Source organism: Bison bison, unplaced genomic scaffold, assembly GCF_000754665.1.
Source record: "Bison bison bison isolate TAMUID 2011002044 unplaced genomic scaffold, Bison_UMD1.0 scf7180017864149, whole genome shotgun sequence".
Taxonomy (NCBI): Eukaryota; Metazoa; Chordata; class Mammalia; order Artiodactyla; family Bovidae; genus Bison; species Bison bison.
The window spans coordinates 151,038-174,512 of record NW_011494721.1 but is presented as its reverse complement, the minus strand read 5'-3'; the positions used below and the strand labels follow the sequence as shown (position 1 = coordinate 174,512).

General features: G+C 35.6%; 1 protein-coding gene across 1 annotated transcript in view; it reads left to right on the top strand.

Annotated features, from left to right (window-relative positions):
- LOC104989288 (aldose reductase-like) overlaps positions 1–725 on the top strand; it is a 1,711-nt gene extending 986 nt beyond the window's left edge. Inside the window, exon 2 of the mRNA XM_010840922.1 lies at positions 223–725. Coding sequence (XP_010839224.1) covers positions 223–348 — 126 coding nt within the window. The 3' untranslated portion in view covers positions 349–725. The remainder of the gene's footprint in view (positions 1–222) is intronic.
- Positions 726–23,475: the final 22,750 nt, after the last annotated feature.

Below are 23,475 nucleotides of genomic sequence, written 5' to 3'. Positions count from 1 at the left end.
CCGCCAGGCTCCTTTGTCCATGGGATTCTCCAAGCAAGAATACTGGAGTGGGTTGCCATTTCCTTCTCCCGGGGATCTTTCCGACCCAGGGATCGAACCTGAGTCTCCTGCATGGGCAGGCAGATTCTTTGCCACTGAGTCACCAGGGAAGCCCTTACCTGTGTTGCATAGCTATTTACAGAGCTTTACCGGATTGTGGTTTCTGTTTTGTTTTCTTTTTAGGTCTTTGACTTTGAACTGGACAAGGAGGATATGAACACCTTGCTGAGCTACAACAGGGACTGGAGGGCCTGTGCCTTGGTGAGCTGTGCCTCCCACAGGGATTACCCCTTCCACGAGGAGTTCTGAAGGCGTTCTGAAGCTGCGGGCGCCTGCCCTTGCCCAGGTGACCCGCCGTCTCCCACCTCACTCTTCTTGTGTGTAGCGTAATTTGGCCCGTGTCCCTCAGTGGTGGGTCAGCAACTTCTAGACAAACCCGCGAGGGCTCGGCCAGCTTGGTGTCGGGTCCAAAGAGCAGAAATAGTAGATTAGTAGAAGTCTCTTCAGTTTTCCTTTGCCCTTCTAGTCTGGGGATCTGGGGAACATGCAACCCAAATACTCTTTTCTAAATTGAATTCACAAAATCAGAATAGTGCCTCTAACAGTGGGGTTTTGATTGCTTGGAACTGTAATCCTTTCAGCTAGGCTTTTCTTTGCCTCAAATAAAAAGTGCTCTTATGAGTTTGGAAAAAAAAAAAAAAAGCAATGGCAATATTATGGGCAGACACCCATCACTGTAAATCATTGGGTGCCTTAGGCTTAAAAGTAAATATGTATCAGTTATATCTCATGGTTTCTCCAAACTCAGTATTATTGAACAAAATAATGACTGTGGGGAGACAATGGGCACAGGAAAAGTGCCTCTGGTTGTATTTTTCAATTTATTATTCCCCAAACATTTCATTATAACTTGGCCCAGCTTTTAAGTTCAAAGACTGTACATTCTGAACAAAATGAATATATGATGAGGGAACCACAATATGCCCAGAACATTCATCTAAGCTTTAATTTTAAGGAAAATTAATAAATTAGTGATTTTGACATTCTAAGTTCCAGTGGGAAGAGAAAATTAGCACAAGAAACAGATGAAGAATATTAACTCCATATGATCAAAATATTTTAAAGGAAACTGAAATGGGCAAACTTGGAAATTACAAATAATTGGAAATGACTTGAAAATGACTTGACATTTTGTTATAACTTGTCCTATGTTTGCTTTGACTTTATCTATCATTTAGAACATGCTCTTAAAAAACCAAAGTTCAACAATCAGTAATCCAGTTAAAGGATGAATTTGCTACAGTTGTAATAAATGGCAAATATGGAAATAAAAATAAGGATTTAAATATTTGTCTTCATATATTTATTTGCTATTAGTATTAGACTAAGAATTACACATCTGTTATTTTAAATAGAAAGGAAAACTAGATAATTCATAAGTCTAGGTTTAATTTGTGCTTGTATTATGCCATCTAATCATTTAATGATTTAAGTAAGTTCACCAAAATAGGAAAACTTTTTTTTGGTCAAAAGAAGAATATATTAATATCAGATTTTGGAAACTAAAAATGTGCATGCATTTGTTGATATCTAATTGGTAAATGTGGACTTATTTAAAGCAGAACATCTGACTTAAATAATTTGTCTTGACAAAAGAGCTTGAATCAGGTTGCTAATTAATAGCTTCTCTGCTGTGTACTTAATAGAGCAATAGACTACAACTAGAGAAACCTGGATATCATCCTGGGCTCTGCCATCAACTATCTGAGTGATCTGAGCAATGTGCTGCTAGAGATTTTAATTTCTTTATGAAATAGTGAAAATTATCTAGGCTGACCAGATTCAGAGAAACCAGAATCTAGAATTGTTTTCTCTCACCAAGTAAGAGTTGCTGCTGCTGCTGCTAAGTCGCTTCAATCATGTCCAACTCTGTGCGACCCTATAGATGGCTTTGCGACCCCATGGACTGTAGCCTACCAGGCTCCTCCTCCATGGGATTCTCCAGGCAAGAGTACTGGATTAGGGTGCCATTTCCTTCTCCAAGGAAGTAAGAGTTGAGTCGTGTTCAAATCAGAGATTGATTTCAGTTGATCTTAGTCTCACATTTGCCATGGAAACACCACTCAGTACTAATTTTGATCAAATAGAAACATTGGATGCCATGCAATACTTATTACACAGTAGGAGTTTGTTGAGGAAGATTTGCATAATTATGATCTATTAAACTGCTTATTTTTTGACAACAGTTATTTTAAAAGTGGAATCAGCCTTTTCATGACAGAAGCTCCGGAGAGATTCAGAATGACCCAGACATTCAAAATGTCAAAACTTGCTTGAATTCTTAATGAAAAGAAACTTGGTATCAAAAAAAAATAAAAGAAATTATGATGAAGTACAGGTATTTTTCCTGTGTAAAAAAACAGTGAGTTTCCTTCGTGTGTAGCACTGTGGTTTGCTCTTTGGAAAGGAATGAACATTTGGAAACTAAATCATCTCTTGGCATTGCCCTTTTACCTTTGTACTGTTTAACTACTTATTCCAGGGAAAACTTACAGAACAAGTGCCACTTGGCATTTTGCTATAAAATATAAGATTTGTTTTCAGCTTTCACTATAGAAAGTGAGTTTGTAGTCTCAGGAAATGTAATTAACACTATGTTTGCAATGATTTAAAATATCCATATCAAGGAAGACCACTTATGACATTCAAATGATCTCATTTATTATATTATTGTGCAGACTTCTAGCACCTCTATAGTTAATGGCCTCACAGTATCATGTAAGCAATGCCATTTTTAATAACCTTAACTCAACTAGATTGAAAATAAATCTCCTTGGGGATTCAGGCTAAAACCCAGTAAACCAGTTTTTAGTTTAACCATATTTTCTGTTTTACATCAATCATGTAAGATCAGTTGAAAATTTAAGACTTAAAAGAAATTCGCCCCCACAGTGTAAGTACTGTCATATATAATCTCAATGACCAAATTTTAATATATTGTGAGCTATAAAGCATTTTAAAATAAATAGCTCTATTTAATAAGTAATACAAAAGGCAGAGGAGCCAGAGATCAAATTGCCAACATCCGCTGGATCATCGAAAAAGCAAGAGTTCCAGAAAAACATCTATTTCTGCTTTATCGACTATGCCAAAGCCTTTGTCTGTGTGGGTCACAATAAACTGTGGAAAATTCTGAAAGAGATGGGCATACCAGACCGCCTGACCTGCCTCTTGAGAAATCTGTATGCAGGTCAGGAAGCAACAGTTAGAACTGGATATAGAACAAGAGACCAATTCCAAATAGGAAAAGGAGTACGTCAAACCCTGCTTATTTAACTTATATGCAGAGTACATCATGAGAAACGCTGGGCTGGGGGAAGCACAAAGTGGAATCAAGATTGCCAGGAGAAATGTCAATAGCCTCAGATATGCAGATGATACCACCCTTATGGCATAAAGTGAAAAAGAACTAAAGAGCCTCTTGATGAAAGTGAAAGAGGAGAGGGAAAAAGTTGGCTTAAAGCTCGACATTCAGAAAACTAAGATCATGGCATCTGGTACCATCACTTCACGGCAAATAGATGGGGAAACAGTGGAAACAGTGTCTGAATTTATTTTTCTGGGATCCAAAATCACTGCAGATGGTGATTGCAGCCATGAAATAAAAAGATATTTACTCCTTGGAAGGAAAGTTATGAGCAACCTAGAGAGCATATTAAAAAGCAGAGACATTACTTTGACAACAAAGGTCCGTCTAGTCAAGGCTATGGTTTTTGCAGTGGTCATGTGTAGATGTGAGAGTTGGACTGTGAAGAAAGCTGAGCACCGAAGAATTGATGCTTTTGAAGTGTGGTGTTGGAGAAGACTTTTGAGAGTCCCTTGGACTGCAAGGAGATCCAACCAGTCCATCCTAAATGAGATCAGTCCTGGGTGTTCGTTGGAAGGACTGTTGTTGAAGATGAAACTCTAATACTTTGGCCACCTGATACTAAGAGATGACTCATTTGAAAAGACCCTGATGCTGGGAAAGATTGAGGGCAGGAGGAGAAGGGGATGACAGAGGATGAGATGGTTGGATGGCATCACTAACTCAATGGACATGGGTTTGGGTGGACTCTGGGAGTTGGTGATGGACAGGGAGGCCTGGCGTGCCTGTGGTTAATGGGGTCACAAAGAGTCAGACACAACTGAGCGACTGAACCGAACTGAACTGATCATGTATCAGTTAGCATTGTATTAGCATTGTGCTAATCCCTTTTCATTAATTTTTCATTGATTTAACATAAAATTTTTGAGGTCTTACTATGTGGCATGCCTATGTAAAGCAATAAGACAAGGATGAGAATACACATAAGATCTCTACCTTTATGGCTTTCCCAGTTTATAGAGAACTATATTAATACTTATTATGAATCAATGAAATATTATAAATGTTATTAAAAAGGTGCATACTAGTCTCAGGAAACATAACTTCATGCTGGCATTCTAATTATATAAGTAAGAAGTATTATTATAATTTGCTGGTAAATTGACTTAATCACTATAAACCTAAATTCTCAAAAAGAAGTAAACCCAAGATTCAAACGGAAGGTATTTATCTGCCAATCTCAGATGCAACTATACTTTGTTATAGTAATAAATAAATGTGTTATATAGATAAGGAAATCCTTTCTCAAAAACATTTTAAAAACAAATTGAATGAGAATATTGATCCATTCTAGTATGCCATCAATAGTAAATACTAACATTTTTATTATTTTTGTGAAATTATATGTATCAAATTGTCAAACTATGTTCAAACCTTCAATATAATGTCATCACAATGACATCCAAGACTATCTAAAAACACATCTTTTTTTCTATTTCTATTACTCTATCACAAAAATTAGATTGCATTTTTTTCCCCAGCCATTTGTCAGGAATGCATGACTTAAGATGGAGGCAAGCATGCGGTGTATATGAAATTCACTACTGGGGAGAGGTACAATTCTCAAATCAATTCACACTAAAAATCCCAAAAGGGAGATGTTCAGAATTGCTAGGGCTGTGCAATCCAGCTGCTTCTCACACATGCAACTCAAGGTAGCATATTCCAGGGCATATAACAACAAAGATTTAATTATTTAACAAAGGTAAACAATTCTCCCGAGCAACACCATTCAGGCCTGTTTGAGTTGTATGTTTAAGCATATTGACAGAGACCCAGTGTAACAGTATAAAAGCAACCGTGTTGTCTTGGCTCATTCTAAACTATCATGAACCCCACTTTTCACCTACAAAGTGAAAACAGTATCTTCTCCTAAAGTGAAGTTACAAAAAAAAAAAAAGAGGACATTAGTACTGTACTTGACAGTCTTTCTTTGCTCTTATTCAAATTTTCATTATTTTCAGTGTCTATCTCATATGTTGAAAGTGTACCCTACTGCTTCTATAATTAGAGGTTCTTTCCATGGAAAAGTCATGAATGGTGGAACTCATGGGACTGAAACTCACCTTACTGACTCCTAACCAAGTAGGTCAAATAATCTCTAATGTGCTTAAACATCTAAGAATGAACAAAATTTTGTGGAGAAGAAAAAGCCTTAGACCTAAAAGCATATAACCACAGAACTCCTGAAACAAATATTGAGATGGAATCACTGTAATAATAAAAATAATAATAGATCAGTATAATTGAAGAATATTCCACAAAGAAATGTTAGTGTGAGAGGCAATTAGTAACTAACTCGGCATTTCATGCATTAGGAATGGAATAGTATATTGAGCAAATAGTGCTAGTCCCAGGGATTACGCATCAGATAGAAACAGTGAATGCAATTGTTCCTGATATCACATATAATTATTATCAGCTCAGTTCAGTTCAGTCACTCAGTCATGTCCAACTCTTTGCGACCTCATGAACTGCAGCACGCCAGGCCTCCCTGTCCATCACCAACTCCTGGAGTTCACCCAAACTCATGTCCATCGAGTCCGTGATGCCATCCAGCCATCTCATCCTCTGGCGTCCCCTTCTCCTCCTGCCCCCAATCCCTCCCAGCATCAGAGTCTTTTCCAATGAGTCAACTCTTCGCATGAGGTGGCCAAAGTACTGGAGTTTCAGCTTCAGCATCATTCCTTCCAATGAACACCCAGGACTGATGTCCTTTAGAATGGACTGGTTGGATCTCCTTGCAGTCCAAGGGACTCTCAAGAGTCTTCTCCAACACCAAAGATCAAAAGCATCAATTCTTCGGCACTCAACTTTCTTCACAGTCCAACTCTCACATGTATGGACGTGACCACAGGAAAAACCATGGCCTTGACTAGCGGACCTTTGTGGGCAAAGTAATGTCTCTGCTTTTGAATATGCTATCTAGGTTGGTCATAGCTTTCCTTCCAAGGAGTAAGCGTCTTTTAATTTCATGGCTGCAGTCACCATCTGCAGTGATTTTGGAACCCCGAAAAATAAAGTCTGACACTGTTTCCACTGTTTCCCCATCTATTTCCCATGAAATGATAGGACCAGATGCCATGATCTTCGTTTTCTGAATGTTAAGCTTTAAGCCAACTTTTTCACTCTCCTCTTTCACTTTCATCAAGAGGCTTTTTAGTTCCTCTTCATAATCTGCCATAAGGGTAGTGTCATCTGCATATCTGAGGTAATTGATATTTCTCCCGGCAATCTTGATTCCAGCTTGTGCTTCTTCCAGCCCAGAATTTCTCATAATGTACTCTACAGAAGTTAAATAAGCAGGGTGACAATATACAGCCTTGATGTTCTCCTTTTCCTATTTGGAACCAGTCTGTTGTTCCATGTCCAGTTTTAACTGTTGCTTCCTGACCTGCATATACGTTTCTCAAGAGGCAGATCAGGTGTTCTGGTATTCCCATCTCTTTCAGAATTTTACACAGTTATTGTGATCCACACAGTCAAAGGCTTTGGCGTAGTCAATAAAGCAGAAATAGATGTTTTTCTAGAATTCTCTTGCTTTTTTGATAATCCAGCAGACGTTGGCAATTTGATCTCTGGTTCCTCTGCTTTTTCTAAAACCAGCTTGAACATCTGGAAGTTCATGGTTCACGTATTGCTGAAGCCTGGCTTATAATTATTATAAGACTACATAAATTAAATTTTAAGCATAATCAGTTCAGTTCAGTCACATAATATAAATAATAAATTTTAGGGCAGAATTTAGAACTACTTCCAATCAAGAAACCCAGAAACTATTAAAAAGCAAAGTAAATTTAAATATGAATTTTAAAAAGCAAAAAGATTAACAGTGCCCTTGGGGAAACATGGACAACATACGTAAGAAATATAGGTTAACATTAATATGCAGAAAGTTTCAGTTCAGTTCAGTCGCTCAGTCGTGTCTGACTCATGTGACTGCATGGACTGCCACATGCCAGGATCCTCTGTCATCCCCTTCTCTGCCCACCTACAATCTTTCCCAGCATCTGGGTCTTTTCCAATGAGTCAGTTCTTGGCACAAGGTGGCCAAAGTACTGGAGTTTCAGCTTCAGCATCAGTCCTTCCAATGAATATTCAGGACTTATCTCCTTTGGGATTGACTGGTTGGATGTCCTTGCAGTCCAAGAGACTCTCCAGAGTCTTCTCCAACACCAAGTTCAAGAGCATAAATTCTTTGGTGCTCAACTTTCTTTATAGTCCAACTCTCACCTTCCTACGGAGTAGAATTCCTATGGACTGGAATGCAAAAGTAGGAAGTCAAGTGATATCTAGGGTAACAGGTCAAAGGCAGAAGGTTTATACTGATTTTAAAAGCAGAAATAGAAACAATTCAATATAAAAATCTTCAAAGAATCAATAAACATGTGAAAATAAGCTGAACTGTTCAGCAGCCAGGGAAATAGAAATTATTAACACAGTAACATGTCAACTTTTCACCCATGAGATTTAGAAGATTTAGAAATACTGTGCATTGATGACACATTAATCATGGAAATTCTACTGCTGTTTAGAATTTAACCTTGCAATTTCTTTTAGAAATATAAATGTGTGTGCCCTTTGATCTAACAATTTTGCTTTTAGAAAACATCTTGGAGAAATAAAATGTTTATAGACATTCATTGGCTAAATAAAATACTTTAAAACCATTTAGTTAAATCAATTAAACCTGATGAGTGGGTGGAAGGAAGTCATGATGCATTAATGAATAAGACAGTTTGAAAAAAAAAGCTGTGATGAATAATCCTTTTTCATGAAAACAAGTCATGAAAAAATGGCATGAATATGTTTGTATTTATTTATACTTTGTATCTAATATATGGCTGTGGAGAAATATAGAAGCTATCAACTTGTACATCAACACTGCTATATCATGGAACTAGAAAGTATAAAATGGAGAGGAAAGAAGACTATTAAGTTTTAAGGAAACTCATATCTATTAAAACAATTTCAGTGGTTGCATCGTGTCCCTGATAATATTGTTCACACTGTTAAATTCTTTATCAAATACTCTTTCTGGAATAACCTATATACTACATATCTTTTGCAAGTTTTCCATAATATACAGACCTATAAGATACTGTCATTTCTTCCTAAAGAATTCATATTTGGACAACTGTTTAAATATCATGCCAGGGATTTCAGAGAAGAAAAAATTTATTTCAGCTAAAAATCAGGAAATTTTCATGGATAACAAACTTTTAAAGGATATGAGAATAAAAATGTATTTTAGTGACTTGGAATATAACAGGAGTTCCATTTGAACTTGTAAGACAGAAGGTAAAAAGACATACAGGCACATACACATACAGCTGAATCATAGATAATCCCTCCTTCAGTACTGAGGTAATATTTAAAAACAAATCACAGAACAGAAGAATATTCAGAAGAAATTGCAGAAGAAATTCTCACATCACAAAAATGGGAAGAATTAGTTAAGAAGAAAACAACAGGAAGAAAAATAAAAAGAAATAAAAGATTCAGACATGGTTCAGTTTCTGCTGACTCTATTCTTCTCTTTCTATTCCAGATGGAAAAAAAGACTATATGAATAAATTCCTAGTATCTCCCACTTAGTATCATCTAATTTCCAGAAAAAAAATGACAACCATTGCAGATGGTTAAAATTTTATCAAGAGGAAAAAATTGCAAGGAATTTCTATTTTTTAAAGGATGGGGAACATGTGTATACCTGTGGCGGATTCATGTTGATGTATGGCAAAACCAATACAATATTGTAAAGTAAAAAAATAAATAAATAAAAATGCAGTACATACTCCATTAAAAAAAAAGACAAAAAAAAAAAAAGAATCACTATTAAAATGAGACCTCTATCTAAAACCCAGATATATTCTACATAATGGCACAATAAAATCTAGCTAGGTGAAATGGATTCTGACTTACATGTGTAATAACACCTCTTACATGGCAACAGGGCCCGTCAAAGCTGTACTGCACTACAACACTCTATTCTCCAACAAAGTAAATACAACAGTACTCATTGATCGGATTAGAGCTTCCCAGGTGGCTCTAGTGGTAAAGAACCTGCTTGCCAATGCAGGGGAAGTAACAGACGAAGGTTTGAATCCTGGGTCAGGGAGATCCCCTAGAGGAGGGCATGGCAACCCACTCATGTTCTTGCCTGGAGAATCCCATGGACAGAGGAGCCTGGAGGGCTACAGTTCACAGGAGCACAAGGTTTTGGACACGACTGAAGCAATTTAGCATGCAAATGCATGGTCAAACTAGTTGTGAAAAGAAGAAAAACAGTTCTCAGATGAGATGGGTTGGGTGGTAACAATAATTTACTCATGTTAACTACACAAATTAAATGTTGCATAGTCCTGACAACTAAAGTATAATCAATTTGAAAAACAGATGCCAAGGGAAATTTCACTGAGTATAAGAAAATAAGTAAAAGAGAAACAGTAGGCAGGAAAAAACAAACAAAAAAAAAAACACAACAAACTCTAGTCTGGAATAAGATATAGATTTAGGGATAGGAATATCTTTTCCCAAAATGTTTTGTGCTCTAGGATAATTTAATATGAAAATGAACTGAATATAAGGAAAACCTGGACCCAATTTGAAAATACAGAAAGGGTGAAAAGGAGGGATGGGAGGTCTAAGAATATTATATTTATACTATTAAAGGAATAATTATTGATGTTCATTCAAAGACTACCAGAGACACAACTGTAGCTGAACAAAGTTGAACTCACTGATGCATTTCATTGATGGAGATCTCACACCTTGAGCAACCATGGGATGTCCCATGAAGAGAATGTTGGAACTTATTATAGGATTTGATCTGTGTTCAGTGTTTTGGGAGAATGGCTTCAATAAAGCAAGACTTTACTTTGCATTGGATGCTGTCAGAAAGCAAGATAATTCAGTGACTACCTTCATAATTTTTATCAGAGAGACAGAAAGAGTGAAGTGAGACTTAACATGTAACTGAAAGGAAACATCAATCATTTATATTAAGCAAAATAGTAAAACATTTAGCCACTTTTGTAGTATGAATAAAGTGCATGTTTTACCTTCATTCAGATGTGATTACAGAGTAATCTTGATTTTATGTTGATCCATTATGGTCACATAGTGACCTTGTCTAATGCAGGTGTTCTGTGAAATCGCTCAGCTTCAATAGCAGAACACCAAGGCCAGACAATATAGGTCTAGTGCCTAGAAATATCAAAGAATAAACAGCAATGCCAGGCCAATTCCTGGCTATCAAAAACAGCTATTATTTTAATCTCTATTTTTAGTTAATAAACATTTTTAAAGCAGTTTTAGGTTCAGAGCAAAACTGATTGGAAATTACAGTGTTCCCAAGTGCCCCTGTCTACACACACACACACACACACAAACTCACCCACGTGATGTTTCTTATATGGGTTTTCAACTATATAGTAACATATATCAAACATTAGAGAATCAAACAGAATAGTTTTCACTGACATAAAAATTCTCTGTTTTCTACCATTCATACCTTTCTTGCCACAATCCTGGACAAATCTCTTTTTTTTTGTTTTTTAATTGTCTCCATAGTTTTGCCACTTCTGGGATAACATAGGTACTTTTGAAATGATACAATGAATAGCTTTTCAGATTGGCTTATTTCAGGCAGTAATATTAAGTAATAGTAATGTAAGTTTCCCCCATGTCTTTTCAGGGCTTGATAGCACATGTCTCTTTAGTGCTGAATAATACTCCATTGTCTGAATGTACCACAGTTTGTTTATATATATCCACTGAAGGACATCTTGATTGCCTCTAGTTTGGCAATTGTGAATAAAGCTGCCATAAACACCCATGTGTAGTTTTTGATGTGGACATAAGCTATTGATTCATTTGGGTAAATACCAAGGAGCATGATTGCTGGGTCATATGGTTACAGTATATTTAGCTTTATGAGAGACTACCAAACTGTTCTCTGAAGTGGCACTTTCATTCCTATTGGCAATGAATGAGAGTTCCTGCCCATCCTCCTGAGCATTTGGTGCTATCAATGTTCTGGATTTTAATCATTTTAATAGGTCTATAGTATTATTTTGAGGTTGTTTTGATTTTCAATTTAATGGCATATGACATTAAATATCTTTTCATATGTTTATTTTTTTTAGTTGTATAACTTTGTGATGAGGTGTCTTTTCAGTTCTTTTGCCCACTTTTCAGTCAGGTTCTTTGTTTTTATTGTTGAGCTTAAGAACTATTTGTATATTTTGGCTAACAGTCCCTTATCAGACATATCTCTTGCAAATATTCTCTCAGTCTGCAGCTTGTCTTCTCATTCTCTTGACAGTGGCTCTCATAGGGAAAAAGTTTTAAATTTTAATGAACTCTACATTTTTTATTTGTTTTCTCATGTATCATGCCCTTGATGTTACATTGAAAAAGTCATATTTTGCTGAAGATCATTAAGATTTTCTCCTATTTTATCTTTTAGGAATTTTATAGTTTTATATTAAAATACATTTAGGTCTGTGATCAGTTATGAGTTAACCTTTGTGAAGAATCTAAATTCTGCATGTAGTCTTTCTTTATTTCACTTGTGCCCGGTTGTACCAGCACCATTTGTTAAAAAGGTTATCTTTGCTCCATTGCATTGCCTTTGTTCCTCTGTCGAAGATTAGTGGATTATATTTATGCAGGTCTATTCCTGGGCTCTGTATTCTAGTCCATTGTTCTATATGTCTGTTCTATTGTGATACCATGCTATCTTGATTATTTTAGCTTTACAGAAAATCTTGACATGCAATGTTGTCAATCCTCTGATTTTGTTCTTCTCAAATATTTCGTTGGCTCATCTGGATTTTTTGCCTTTCCATTTAAAATTCAGACTTAGTTTGTTGATATCCACAAAATAAATATAACTCCTGAAGGTAAAACAAGTGAGGGTTCCTCGATGACTGCACTGCCTTCCAGGTTTTAACTCTCAGAGTAGTCCACATTGAGCCTCTAGCAATCTGTCTACTACTGTTTAGATCTCCTCACCCTGGTACTGCTTCCCATGGAAGTGTCTGTTCATAGGTTTATGTTTCAGTAAGTTGTGATGCTCTCTATCCATTCTCTAATTTTGTGTCTCAGATTTTGGGAGCAGCAGCTAGCCCCATGATATTTTTTCTCTGACAAATCTAGTAAGAAGACTTGTTGATTTTTTAGTTTGTTCAGCCTTTTACTTTTTGTTTGGATGGAGTGGCAACTTCCAAGCTCTATCTTGATATTGCAGAATGGAAACTAGAAGTCTGTTTTTCACAGTAAAATGAGTTGGAAACCATGAGTAGGAGAATAACAATGGTTTGAAATTCAAGTAGTAACTTAGAAAAAAGTCTTGAAATAACAGTGAAATACAGAATGAAATAATTAAAGATAAAATATAATAATTGGTGAAAATAATTGGCTTCCATGAGGTAGAGAATAGAAAAGAGAATCAAAATTATTCAAAGACAAATATCAGAAAAAAAAAGTCCCTGAAATGAAAGAAAATCTAAATATTCAGATTGACAGAGAAAAGTAAGTTATTAAAAGAACTAAACAATTGACTACAAGTAGTGGTTGGGAGAATGGGAGAAGAATGAAGGAGACTATTGTCTTATCCATCATCAGTAAACTATGAATAAAAGTCTGTAGATATTTTTAGAATTTCCTAAAAGTTTTGAAATGGTGAAAAGCTGACTTCAGAATATGATACCCATCAACACTACTATTAACTAGAAAGAAAAATAATAAATATTCTCACCATTAAAAGAATTCAGTAATATAACTCTGGTGAGCTCTTCTGGAATAACACAGAACAAAATAAATCAAAAGAAACAACATGGACCAAAAAACAACTTGATGAAATCCAGCCCAGTCATAAGTGGCTAAATAAGCTATTAAAGTTAATTAAAACTAAATGCATTATTCTTGTAAAATAATCTTTCTAGCTGTCCAACCATTGAGAAGCTATCATTTCACAGATTTCTCCAAGTCGTTGTTTATCTTCTCTTATTTGAGAATTATGGCTGTATTATTCATAAGTATATGAGCAAGTATTAGAATTTAACAGGACTTTTTTTTTTCAGGAATTTATGAACTTTAGATTAATGTTTCTTTAGTAGAAGAGATAATGGTTCTTAACATTTCCAGTTAAGGCAATAAAAACAATTACATTTTACAAATAATTTCATTGTAGGTGTTCTTTTAATTCAGGTTCAGGAAGTCTCTGGTGGCTCAGAGGTTAAAGCATCTGCCTGCAATACAGGAGACCTGGGTTCGATCCCTGGGTTGGGAAGATCCCCTGGAGAAGGAAATGGCAACCCACTCCAGTATTCTTGCCTGGAGAATCCCATGGACGGAGGAGCCTGGTGGGCTACAGTCCACGGGGTCACAAAGAGCTGGACATGACTTCACTTTCACTTTCTTTCAGGAAGTCTCTATTTCTTAAGATCTTTCATGTGTAAGACTACCGAAATATCTTCATTAAGCCTGAATAAGCATGTAACTATATATTTTTCATAGGCCAAAAGTTATTTTAAAAACTCATTTAAACATCGTTTCATTAACAATAGTGTCAAATAGAATGGAAAAATTCTGGACAGCTATGACTTTTCCCACTGTATACATGACTTACTTTTTCTGCTTGCCCATCTGGCCAGATAACATTCTCTAACTATGCTTAGGGAAATGTTTGAGCTAATGTTAACAATATTATTTTGGATGGTATGATTTTGGATGTATTAGCCATTTATTCTTACACTTTATAAACTAAATGTTTATTAATGTATGTATCTTAAAGTGAAATGTTTTTTTAAAGGGGGAAGAATAGAAGTAGAATGGTGTATGGAAAGAAAATTCAGTGGAAAACACAAAATGTATTCCAGGAAAATGCATGAAATGGTGAAAGTGTGGTTGCTGCATAAACAAGAAAGGTTTTCTTGCCCAGCTAAATGTCTTTAAACATGATCAGTGAAACAGAAGAATTATTGGAAGGTTTTGCATAAAGTAAGGTGTGTTCTTCAAGAGAATTAATAGGCCAGGCATAGCAAGAGGAAACTCTGCAGATAGACATTTGAAACAAGAAAAACTGCAGTTTCTTTCTTGATTGATATGAAATAGACAAAGAGGCCTGCAGCAAAGGAATAATAAGGTTTTTGGTTCAGGGTTTTATTTTTCTTTTTTCCTTCTAGCAACTTCCTAACATGAATCCTGGATGGAGAATACTGATGCATATGAAAGTGCTAAGGTCATACTCAGTACTGACTTAAAATATTTGAGAGCTCTGATTTACCCCTGTCGTTAACTCCAAATCAAATAGCCTAAAAATGTGCTGCAACTATTCTAATAAACCATGAAACCTAGGGAAATGAAAGAATATAGCACTTCAGAAGTTGTCATTTTAGATGCTGTGGCTAGAAAATAACCTGTGTTGGTACATTATGACACTGATGATTTAACCCCTGGCTGGAAAACAAAATAAGTACCATTCTTTACTATACATGTTCCATTTGATGCATGAAGTTTTTGTTTTGTTTTTCCAGTATATCTGTGAAGTATTAAATTTTTAAAAAGAAAATCACCAATATCATGTCTGGAAATTTCCCAAAGGCCAAAAATATTACACAGCTCTTTCATTTTCAATAACCTTAATCCAGCTCTAGCCTAAGGCTTTAGGATTTCTTCCTGTATCAGAACACCTTATAATCTAAAAAAGTTTTACAGAACTATAAAATACATCCATTGAATGAGTGCTTTATGAGAGAGGAGTAGTAGGAGATAATGGGATCATATATGCAATTTTCCATGGAAATATGAACAATCTTTCATCTATTGCACTTTCTACTGAGTTTAATATTCTAATTCCAAATATTTTATTTTCTTTACTTTGCAAAAAATACATTATAAGATAGAATGATGAACTAGGCTATAAGTTTTTTTTTAATTTAATTTAATTTTTTAACTTTACAATATTGTATTGGTTTTGCCATATATCAAAATGAATCAGCCACAGGTATACATGTGTTCCCCATCCTGAACACTCCTCTCTCCTCCCTCCCCATACCATCCCTCTGGGTCGTCCCAGTGCACCAGCCCCAGGCATCCAGTATCGTGCATCTAACCTGGACTGGCGACTCATTTCATATATGATATTATACATGTTTCAGTGCCATTCTCCCAAATCATCCCACCCTCTCCCTCTCCCACAGAGTCCAAAAGACTGTTCTATACATCAGTGTCTCTTTTGCTGTCTAGTATACAGGGTCATTGTTACCATCTTTCTAAATTCCATATATATGCATTAGTATACTGTATTGGTGTTTTTCTTTCTGGCTTACATCACTCTGTATAATAGGCTCCAATTTCATCCACCTCATTAGAACCGATTCAAATGTATTCTTTTTAACGACTGAGTAATCATCCATTGTGTATATGTACCACAGCTTTCTTATCCATTCATCTGCTGATAGACATCTAGGTTGCTTCCATGTCCTGGCTATTATAAATAGTGCTGCAATGAACATTGGGGTACACGTGTCTCTTTCAATTCTGGTTGTAAGTTTAAATTATACCTTTAGTCTCATTTATTTTTCCTACTAGGACATCAAGTCTTAAATTTTTTAAAGCAAAGTGATCAACTAAAATGTAGTTCTAAAAGTATGGCATATCATTCTTTAAAAGTATATCAGAATACTACATACATATTCAGGGAAAAAATAATTCAAAACAACCTCTGATATGAAATCACATCTTAAAACTTAGTCCCTCACCTTACAATCCATATATTTAGAATCAGTTTGTGCTCAAACCTAGAATCACAGTAGTTTATACCACTAATTTAGGAGAAATATGCTTGCCTTTCTCTCCAAATCTTCATTTCAATAATAATGTCTACTTGATAATTGTTATATATATATATATGTGTGTGTATATATATATACATATATATATAATTTTAACATCAACAATTTATTCATCTAAGGATAAATTGCTAGAATGTCTAGAAAGTACAATATGTAGTAAAGGATAGAAAATCTATGAGGGCAAGCAACATCATTAAGTCCTTAACAAGGAAATATAAACAAGCGCTTTAGCATTTCCATTTGTAATTTCAGTGGCAATCTTCCATTCAAAAATAACAGACTAAAAGTTGTTTGCTTTGTTCACAAGTGGTTCAAGATTTATACTGAGAAATCACTAATGAAGGGGTTAAGAAAGATAATGACCAAGGGAGGAAATAAATAGGTTCAGTTGAATTTTTAAGTTTTTAAATTTAGCTGTCTATAATTTTGTAGAACATTTTTAATAGATCTATTTCTTTTTTTTTTTCCTCTGCCCTGTTCAGCCTATCGCAGTTATACGTACTCTTTAAAGACCAGTTTAAATGCCAACACCAACATGGGAACTTCCCAATCACTACCTCACTTCAAATGAAAACTAATCTATATTTAAGAAGCAAAATGGCCAATAACTGAGTTAGCTCCTCTCTGTTAATTAACACTTGCTGTTTTATTTTTAATTCTAGTAACAGCTCTTCATAATGGACTTTAGAACACTTAAATCGTTTTCCGAAGGTGATACAAGTTCAACTAGGATTTGAATTTAGGAATACCAGTCTCCAAATCTCATGTTTCCTGTACAAATATATGTTCTTTTATTCTGGATAAAACAAAAGATATTCTCAAAATTGTATACTCATTCTGGTTATAAGTTACTACTATTCTTATAAATTATCTGATTGATATCAATAGGATACCTTCAAGTTTCACTGGAAGGCAGTAAAAACATTTATAGCCCCCTGCAGATTCAATAGAATATAAATGTCAATACTGTCTGTGGGTAGGCTTGTCTGGCAGTAAAACTTTACTATATTTATGTATAACTCAGAAATTCCACTAAGTTAAACAGAAATAGAATAAGCAGTGAAAGTCTTATCCTGAACAGTTGTGTCAATAAAAAACAAATGTGAGAAAGAAAAAGCAAATCGTGCCCTGCTCTTCGTACCAAAAACACTTTTAGTATACATTACTGTGTGCTCCTCATTTCTGTTTGCAGGCTAAATTAAAATATTGGATTTTCCCTCCTAGTTACCTGACCTAGAGTTAGCATGAGCTGACAACAGGGGAAGGATGGTGCATTGATGTCCTCAGGATCCTGACCCTGGGAAGGTCCAGGATCACCACTAACACGCTTAACAACTAGTTGCTCAGTCATGTCTGACTCTTTGCAACCCCATGAACTGCAATCTGCCAGGCTTCTCTGTTCATAAGGATTCTCCAGGCAAGAATACTGGAGTGGGTTGCCATTCCTTTCTTCTGGGGATCTTCCCAACCCATGGATCGGACCCAGGTCTCCTGTATTGCAGGGAGATTCTTTACGGTCTTAATCATCAGGAAAATCCGTAACAGGAACTACTGTAATATTCTATTTGGTTTGCTTTTTATTTAAAAATAACTTATTTTTAAGTTGCTCAATTCAAACTCTTAATCATATTTTAAGGAACGGCCAACTCCTCAGTATTTTATCCAATAATTCCTAATTCAATGTCATTTTCCCTTGTTTTTAATTTTCAATTATTTAATGCAGGAATAGCTAAACATTTATCTTGCATAATGTTAATGAAAACCTCCAAATCTTGTATGAACATTTCTCATAACTTTCTTCACAAGAACATATTTTAACTTTTCTCATAGGTACTCATAAATTAATTCATGTCTTCATTCATCTTATATTTAACAATTTACTTCATGTGCCAAATGCATAATGAGATGAATAAAACCTAGATTATCCCCTAAGAAGTTAGCTATGTTTGCAGTGTCCAATATGATAGCTGCTAGGGCATGTGGCTATTGTGCACTTGAAATACAGGTACTTAGAAATGAGAGGTGATGTAAGATAGTCACCAGACTTTAAATACTGGAAGATTTTTTTTTTAATTTTATTTTATTTTTAAACTTTACAATATTGTATTAGTTTTGCCAAATATCGAAATGAATCTGCCACAGGTATACATGTGTTCCCCATCCTGAACCCTCCTCCCTCCTCCATCCCCATACCCTCCCTCTGGGTCGTCCCAGTGCACTAGCCCCAAGCATCCAGTATCGTGCATTGAAACTGGCCTGGTGACTCGTTTCATACATGATATTATACATATTTCAATGCCATTCTCCCAAATCTTCCCACCCTCTCCCTCTCCCACAGAGTCCATGAGACTGATCTATGCATCAGTGTCTCTTTTGCTGTCTCGTACACAGGGTTATTACCCTCTTTCTAAATTCCATATATATGCGTTAGTATACTGTATTGGTCTTTTTCTTTCTGGCTTACTTCACTCTGTATAATAGGCTCCAGTTTCCTCCACCTCATTAGAACTGATTCAAATGTATTCTTTTTAATGGCTGAGTAATACTCCATTGTGTATATGTACCACAGCTTGCTTATCCATTCATCTGCTGATGGGCATCTAGGTTGCTTCCATGTTCTGACTATTATAAACAGTGCTGTGATGAACATTGGGGTACACGTGTCTCTTTCCCTTCTGGTTTCCTCAGTGTGTATGCCCAGCAGTGGGATTGCTGGATCATAAGGCAGTTCTATTTCCAGTTTTTTAAGGAATCTCCACACTGTTCTCCATAGTGGCTGTACTAGTTTGCATTCCCACCAACAGTGTAAGAGGGTTCCCTTTTCTCCACACCCTTTCCAGCATTTATTGCTTGTAGACTTTTGGATCACAGCCATTCTGACTGGCGTGAAATGGAAGATTTTTAAAAAGTACATAAAATATCTCACTAACATTTTTATAATGACCACGTGTTGAGATGATTACATATGGAATATGCAGGGTTAAATATCATATTATTTGGTTAACTCCATCCATTTTTAATGTTTTAATCATTTTACTAGAAAGATTTAAATAACATTTGTGGCTTATGCTATATTCCCATTAGATTGCAATGGCCTATAGAATCATAGATGCAGTTTTTAGACTTAAGGGAATATATGTTCTAAATATGTTCTAGAGTATTAGATACATAAAAATATGTCAATTGGGACTTTTTTAGAGTTTCATGAAAGATTCAAAGCTGAAGTGAATAAGATACAAATGCACATAATTCTAAATAGAAAAGGTAGAAACAAATGCAGGACTAACTAAGAATAAGGTAATCAGGTTTAGTAACTAATACCTGTCTCCAACGTACATCAAGCACGATAAGGATTTAGTCACTGGAATATGGGGAATGGTTATGAAGGAATTGCCAGGAGTATGGAACACTGAATATAAAATACTCTTTATCCCCATAGTGGAGAGTATGGGGATGCCCCTCTTCCCCTTCCCACCTCAAGGCAAGTGAAGAAGGCACCAAAAGAACACTTTCAGAGGTTGTGGATGCTTGCCAGGAGGGACATAGCTTACTACTGAAAACATGCTGACTGATTTGCTTAAACTCTTCAGCTTGTTCAGGGTGGACAAAATTCAAGAGCACTATTGAGAGAATCTTTATATAGAGGTAGGGGTAGGGCAAAGCTACCTGTAATGACTTTCCTCCAAAATAGTATCAACAGGAGGCTTGCTTTAACAGTGTGGGGGGAAAAAAGAGAGAGAGAGAGAGAGAGAGAACAATAATGGAAACAAGTTGTACTCCAGTGGTGGGTGAGGGAGAGAGTACTTCAGTTCCTTAAGGCCGCATAGATACCACAAAGGTAGCTGGAATTGGCATATCTTAAAAGGCTACTGCCCAAGAGAAGTATCTACTAGGGCCAAAGGGGTTCCAGAAGAAAGAATCTGTCTTGAGTTCCACTACAAGTTAATGGCTGTTGGTTGATTAATATAAAGTCAGCCAGAGATTATATCACCATGTCAGGGAACAGTGAAATTCAGAAAGCTTTTCACAGTTTTGAAAAGATGTACCAATAAGTCCACACAAAGGAGCCAGCACTAGAACATCTGTTTCTCACCAGCTAATATTGAATCACAGGGGTCAGCTAAGTAGAGAAGTATATGCCCTTCTTCTCATCCTGCTTTACCAGTCCAACTCTAAATGAGCCAGAAGCTGGGAATGAGGAGCTGAGGCAAGGAATAAAATGGAACATGGAGGGTCTGAAACAGACCACAATATTCTTCCCTACAGCCCTGGAAAAAAAAAAAAAAAAGATCAGGCTTGAGCTGAAGTTCAAGGAAAAGACTGAAAATAAATGTGAGAGCAAAGCTTTGATTTAGACGTGTCCCAAATTTGAATTAGTATAAACAAATATTTTATTTTATATTATTGTATTGTTAATTGTTTTTAATGTCTAGAAGTAAACAAAATGTTATGCGATATACCCAAGATCCCATGGGATAGAAAATTAGCATGTGATAAAACACGTTTGAAATAAGCAGCAAGAAAAAATAATTTTCTTATATAACTATTCATTTCTGCCTATTAAGTACCTCTTAAATGAGAAATGTGATGAATTGTGAAAGAAAACTTAGATCTGATACTGCCTTGAAATGTTTTCTATAAAACTAATTAAACTGTATATATTACTTCACAAAAATTATAAATCTTTATTTCTCTTAAATAACAATACAAAAAGCAGTCATATCTGCTTAATAACTTAAATTTCAAGCATAACTTAACCAGACAACTTTTCAGAAAAATACATAACTAGCCTAATGGGTCTCTTCTTACAGAGGTTTGGTGTATCTTGAGTCTGTGTGGAGGCAACTTCGATAGGACTAGAATAAACTCATCAAGGAATTATGTTTTTCTCCTCAGTCTCCTTCTTGGGGACATTTGAAGCTCAAGTCATTAAATCTTGATGGGGCATAAAAAACCCATGCCTGGTTCAGACCTCAGTGCCCATGTATCCAAAATGGAGCAGTAGAGATTCCCAAAACTGGAGGGGCTTTATGTCAGTGTCGGTAGGGAGCACATCAGAGTGATGTGCAAGGTTTATTAGAAGCAGGATTCAACTCCAAGTGAAAAAAGAAACTGCCCGGAGACGGAGAGAGCCCCAGGCAACGTATGTGACCTCTGAGAACAAAACACTGTTCAAGTGATAAAATGGAAGCGAATCCCATGATAGACCACCAGTTAGGCAGGAAAATAAGAAGTGATTTAGGAGCAGAAAAATCAGTTGCTTATAAGTGCCTGACACTTGAAAAGCACTTATTTTTAACATTTTCTTATATTATAATGTAAAATGAAAGTACAAACATCGTTAACAGTCAGCATGGTAACTTTTCACAAATTAAACATACCTATGTAATCAGGACCCAAAATAAGAAATAGAGTATCATTAGGGCTTTAGATGCCTCTTTAAAGATCCTTTCCAGTCATTACCATCTCTGCAAAGTTCCCATTACCCTGAACATAAAAGCATAAACTAGTCTTGCCTAATTTTTTTCACCTTTGTAAGTTAAATTATATAGTATATAAGTTTTACATCTGACTTATCTAACTCAAGAGTATTTTGTAATATTCATCAGGTTTTTCTCTATAGTTGTAGGTCATTAATTCTCATTGCTGAATAATAGTTCACTGTGTCACTATATTACAATTTACCTACTACTCTCTTACTCTGCACCTTGATAATTTCTGCTGCTGCGGCTTCTACGTCGCTTCAGTCGTGTTCTAGTTTGAGGCAATTATTACTAGTGCTGCTATAAACATCCTACCTCATATCTTTAAGCCTTCAGATCTATTTTTTCTGAGTATATACTTAGGTATAGAACTGCTACATCATGAAGTATTCAATTCAGATTTAGTAAATGCTGATTAACAGCTTTCCTATGTTACTGTAGTAATTTATACACCCACAGGATTGTAGAAAAATTGTGCTGGCTATACATCTTCCTTGCACTTGACCTTCCTCTCTGTTTCATTTTAGTCATTCTTATGGTATCACATTGGAAGTTTTGATTTGCATGTCTTAATGACTAATGATGTTAATCATATCTTTATTAAATACTTGGATTTTTTTTTATTATTGTGTTTTCAACTTTTCTCCTCCTTTTGCTGTTGCATTACTAATCTTTTTTCTTATATATTAAAACTTTCTCAAGTATTCTAGATGAGCCATTTTTCATATACATATAAATATTTTCTCCTCTATGTCTTATTAGTACACACTATTAATGGTAACTGACTACAGGAGTTATTAATTTTGATACAGTCCAACTTCATATTTTTCATTCATAGTTAATTCTTTTAGTGTCCAGTTAAATAACTCTTGCCTACTTTAATGTCACAAAGATGTTCTTCTTTTAAGTTTTCCCCTAACACTTTATTGTTGTGCCCCAGCCATGTTTGAATAACATATAAATTACTCTAGAGTATTGAGGCAAAGTTTCTGTATCAGTTAGTTTGACACTATATCAATGATTGCTTATTATAAATTGATTGATATACTAATAGCATTAAATGCAACCAGTGTTTGGACATGTATCTCAATAAATCCTGATTTTATCTTGTTTTCTTACAAAATATGCAAGGTTTATTTTTAACCCTTCTCTTGCCATTTATCATACCAAACATATTTCCAGGAAATATGACCACAGGGGATATTCTGACATCATTTATGAGCTCATTCTAGCTAATATATTCCAACATGTGAAAGTTTATTAAATTTATAACCAATAGACGCTGGAAGGTACTGATGCATTTTAGGGAAGCCAGGTTACACAATCAAGACTGTGATGCTCTGTGTGTATGAAAGTGAAGGTTGCTCAGTCATGTCTGACTCTTTGCCACCTCATCGACTGCAGCCTGCAAGGCTTCTCTGTTCATGGAATTCTCCAGGCCAGAATACTGGATGGGTAGCTGCTCTCTTCTCCAGAGGATCTTCCCAACCCAGGGATTGAGCCCAGGTCTCCCACATTGCAGGTGGATTCTTTACCGTCTGAGTTACCAATGAAGTCCCTGTGTGTACAGGAGTTTTAATTTAAAAAAAATAATAATTGGAAATATTTACTTGTGCTGACCTAAGATCAATGCTTCTCTGCATATGTTAGATACAAGGAA